Below are 3,125 nucleotides of genomic sequence, written 5' to 3'. Positions count from 1 at the left end.
TAAATATTAAAGTTTCCCTTGATCTTAATCCAAACAAGATCAGTACATTTATCTTCGTAATGAAGAAACTCCATTTTTGAAGATATTAATGACAAAGCCTCTCTTCAATCACATTATGAAAAAAATAACACATTAACCCAGTTCAAAAATGTGCATTGAACTATACAGTAAACATTAAGCATCAAGTATTTTGAAAGATGCCAATAAACAAAGAACAGTTAAACAAAATGGCATTATGCAGGGTAACGTGCATCTGTCTAGTCTGATATCTAGTTTTCTGAGATCTGACTAATCCTCAATATCCTCCATGTCCTCCTCAAAATCTTCCTGCATTTCAAAAGCTCCACTGGTAAGTCTTTGGTTGTGGTATAAGAAGACCAAGGCTTTGAGGTTGTTGTTTGACATGGATCTCCTTCGGCTGGACAAAACCAGCTTATATATACTGTTGCTGCGTTCAGCATCTGCAGAGTTCACGATGACATCTTTGTATCGTTTGGCCAGGACACTCAGTATGAGCAGCCTTTCCTGCAACCCATCCCAGAAAACATCTAAATCCACCACTCCACTTGCTGAAGCTCTGAGTGCAGTTAGGCATCAAATTCTTCTGTAGGAACAGCACTGAAGCCTGGAATGTATTTGTAGCTGACCACACTCTCATCCATAAATGCAGTGTGACGAGGATCAAAGACCCTGACTTCATTCAGAAAATGAATGGCGGGTTGTCCATCTGACATGTACTTTTTGAGTTTGTCCTCTGCATTGTTGTAAGCCTGTTCCACTTTGTTAAGGATGTGGTTCTTTATAGCTAAAGTCAGGTCAAGTCCCTCAAAGTACTGGGCATATGCTTCATACTGTAGTTGTGCATTTGCCAAAATGTGCATGTGCAGATCCTCAAGGTAGTCAAAAACCTTGGTGGTTACGGGACGTCTACTCTGGAAGATGTCCAGAAGTTGAATTACTCTTTTGCACTTCTCTGACATGATGCATATCTCAACCTGCAGACTTTGAGCCATATCTGGATCATGTAGCATTTCATGGAGTCTCTCCACACTCTGAGGCGTGCTTCTGCCACAAGTCTATGGAAAAAAAAAAAAGAGTAAAAAAAGAGAAAGAAAATTGTGTTAATGCAATCAACCACAAAAGTTGCTTGTGTACCGTACTTTCCGGACTATAAACCACACCTGAATATAAGCTGCATCATTCAAAAATGCGTCATTAAGACAAAATAACAAGTCAAAGTGGACTATACGTTGCATTTATTTAGAAAATTATTTCACAAAATCCGAGCCGGGGTACTCTGCGTTCGGGCCCATTTCCGAGCTCAGAGCCCTCTCCCCGGACAGCACGCCAAATACGTTTACTAATTTAATCTAACCAACTTATTTGTAAGTGTGAACTTGTGAAAAATAGCAGACAGATCAGCAGGCTGAATAGATGTCTGTAGGTTAAAAGTAATACTATAAGTTATTTAAATGATAAACCATGGCTTATAGACAGAAAAATACGGTATATGTGTGGAGGTAAAATACAAAGTAAATCATGTTTTTAACTAAGAATTTTAACAATAAATCTAGCATACTTACATCCACTTCCATCTCAATAAACTCCTTGTAGAGTCCGAAATGTTCTGAATGGTACTGGACTGCAGTGAACCACGAGTTCCAGCGCGTAGCACATGGATTTGGAGACATCGTAGCTTTCTTTCCTGTTGGTAGTTTTTTTGTCAGGTATTGAAGATATCTTCTTTTCCGGGAGCCAGCTTGGTAGAACATTTGTGAGAAACACAGCATGAATGCATTCAGTTGGTCAAAAGGTCTCCGGAAGGCACTACCTATCAGGTTCATTATATGAGCCAAGCATGTCACATGAATTGAGTTTGGGAATAAGGATTGCAACGCAGCTTTGTAGGCCTTTTTCATATAGGCCGCGTTGTCAGTGTTGAACACCACAACATCATCGTTGTCTATGTTGTATTCGTGTAGACACTTGACAACCGCCTTAGACACTGTGGAATGGTTACACTCCTCAAGAAACACTGTGTCTGCAAGGTATGCCAATATTCTCTCCGAAACATCCTTCTCCAGCGGAGCAATTAGGATGTTTAGAACACATCTGCCCTCTACGTCTGGAGTTTCGTCAAAAATCACAGCAACAGGCTTTTTAGCTACAAGTGTTTTAAGGTGCTCTTTTTCTTTCTGGTATACTGCTTCCAGGTAATGTTCCTGAAGCTGGTGAAATCCAGGTATGGCTCCACCATTTATAACTTTCTCCCTAAGGAATTTTCTTAAAGCTGGATGGTCACTTTTAGAGAGCGGAATGTTTACAGCAGTGCAGGTGGCAACCCAATCTTCACAAATCTAAGAGAAAAGGAGAGGACAAATACATCATAATACATTCCCCTAATTAATACACAGTACAGAAAACTTTCCAAAACAAGTAAAATATATAATTTATTTTAATTTTACTTTTGTATCTCCATGTCCTCACACACATCAACTGATTTCAGTAAACAACACATCGCAATTGATAGAACAGTTTTATCAAAAAGTTTATAGACAACTTATAATTCATCAATTTAAAGAACTAAAACCCATAAGAACTTAAACCCAAGTGTGGTTTTCATATTTTTGTTATTCAGCCAGTATACGTGGGTCTGGTGGACCTGTTGAATTTTTGGGTTTTAATTCAACACAATCAGAAATTTTATGTACAAAAAAACAACATGTTTACTTCATCCCAATTACAAGCAATATAAACAGCATAAATGGTAAATATTTTCTCTTTACCTTTATCACATTTAAGAATTGTAACCTTGTGTGAAAACAGCAGGATAAATAAAAGTCACTCACTCTCACATGCACGCACACACTTATGCATGCATCACAAACACAGATATGTGGTTTACGGGAATCCATCTAGCATAATGGATTTTCTAATGTACAAACTGTATAATCTATACCCTTACACTACCCCAGCCCTAATCCTTCCAATCATAGAAAACGTTTGCCATTTTTTAAATCTTTTGTAAACCGTGTCCTCATAAACCATATACAGGAACACAGAGGCGCACGTGCACGCGCACACACGCGCGCGCGCGCTTCATTATACCAACAAGACAGTTACCT

The 3,125-nt window shown here is 38.7% G+C and overlaps 1 protein-coding gene across 1 annotated transcript; it reads right to left on the bottom strand.

The window, feature by feature from the left end:
- Positions 1 to 288: 288 nt before the first annotated feature.
- LOC135718322 (uncharacterized) lies at positions 289 to 2,915 on the bottom strand. The gene is made up of 4 exons (XM_073816127.1): positions 2,850 to 2,915; positions 1,584 to 2,357; positions 648 to 1,076; positions 289 to 525 (listed from the first exon to the last, which is right to left on the bottom strand). The coding sequence occupies exons 1-4, from the start codon at positions 2,913 to 2,915 to the stop codon at positions 289 to 291; spliced, it is 1,506 nt and encodes a 501-aa protein (XP_073672228.1).
- Between the last annotated feature and the right edge of the window lie 210 nt (positions 2,916 to 3,125).

The sequence above is a fragment of the Paramisgurnus dabryanus genome, chromosome 10, assembly GCF_030506205.2.
Source record: "Paramisgurnus dabryanus chromosome 10, PD_genome_1.1, whole genome shotgun sequence".
NCBI classification, from domain to species: Eukaryota; Metazoa; Chordata; class Actinopteri; order Cypriniformes; family Cobitidae; genus Paramisgurnus; species Paramisgurnus dabryanus.
The sequence above is the reverse complement of the archived record's forward strand: the minus strand, read 5'-3'. Positions and strand labels throughout refer to the sequence as shown.

Excerpts from the sequence above, each read along its gene's own strand:
- LOC135718322 (XM_073816127.1), bottom strand. The coding sequence starts at position 2,915 with ATGGATTCCCGTAAACCACATATCTGTGTTTGTGATGCATGCATAAGT. Across the intron at positions 1,077-1,583 it reads TTATTGAGATGGAAGTGGAT|ACTTGTGGCAGAAGCACGCC; the intron begins GTAAGTATGCTA and ends TTTTTTCCATAG. Across the intron at positions 526-647 it reads CATTTATGGATGAGAGTGTG|GAAAGGCTGCTCATACTGAG; the intron begins GTCAGCTACAAA and ends GATGGGTTGCAG.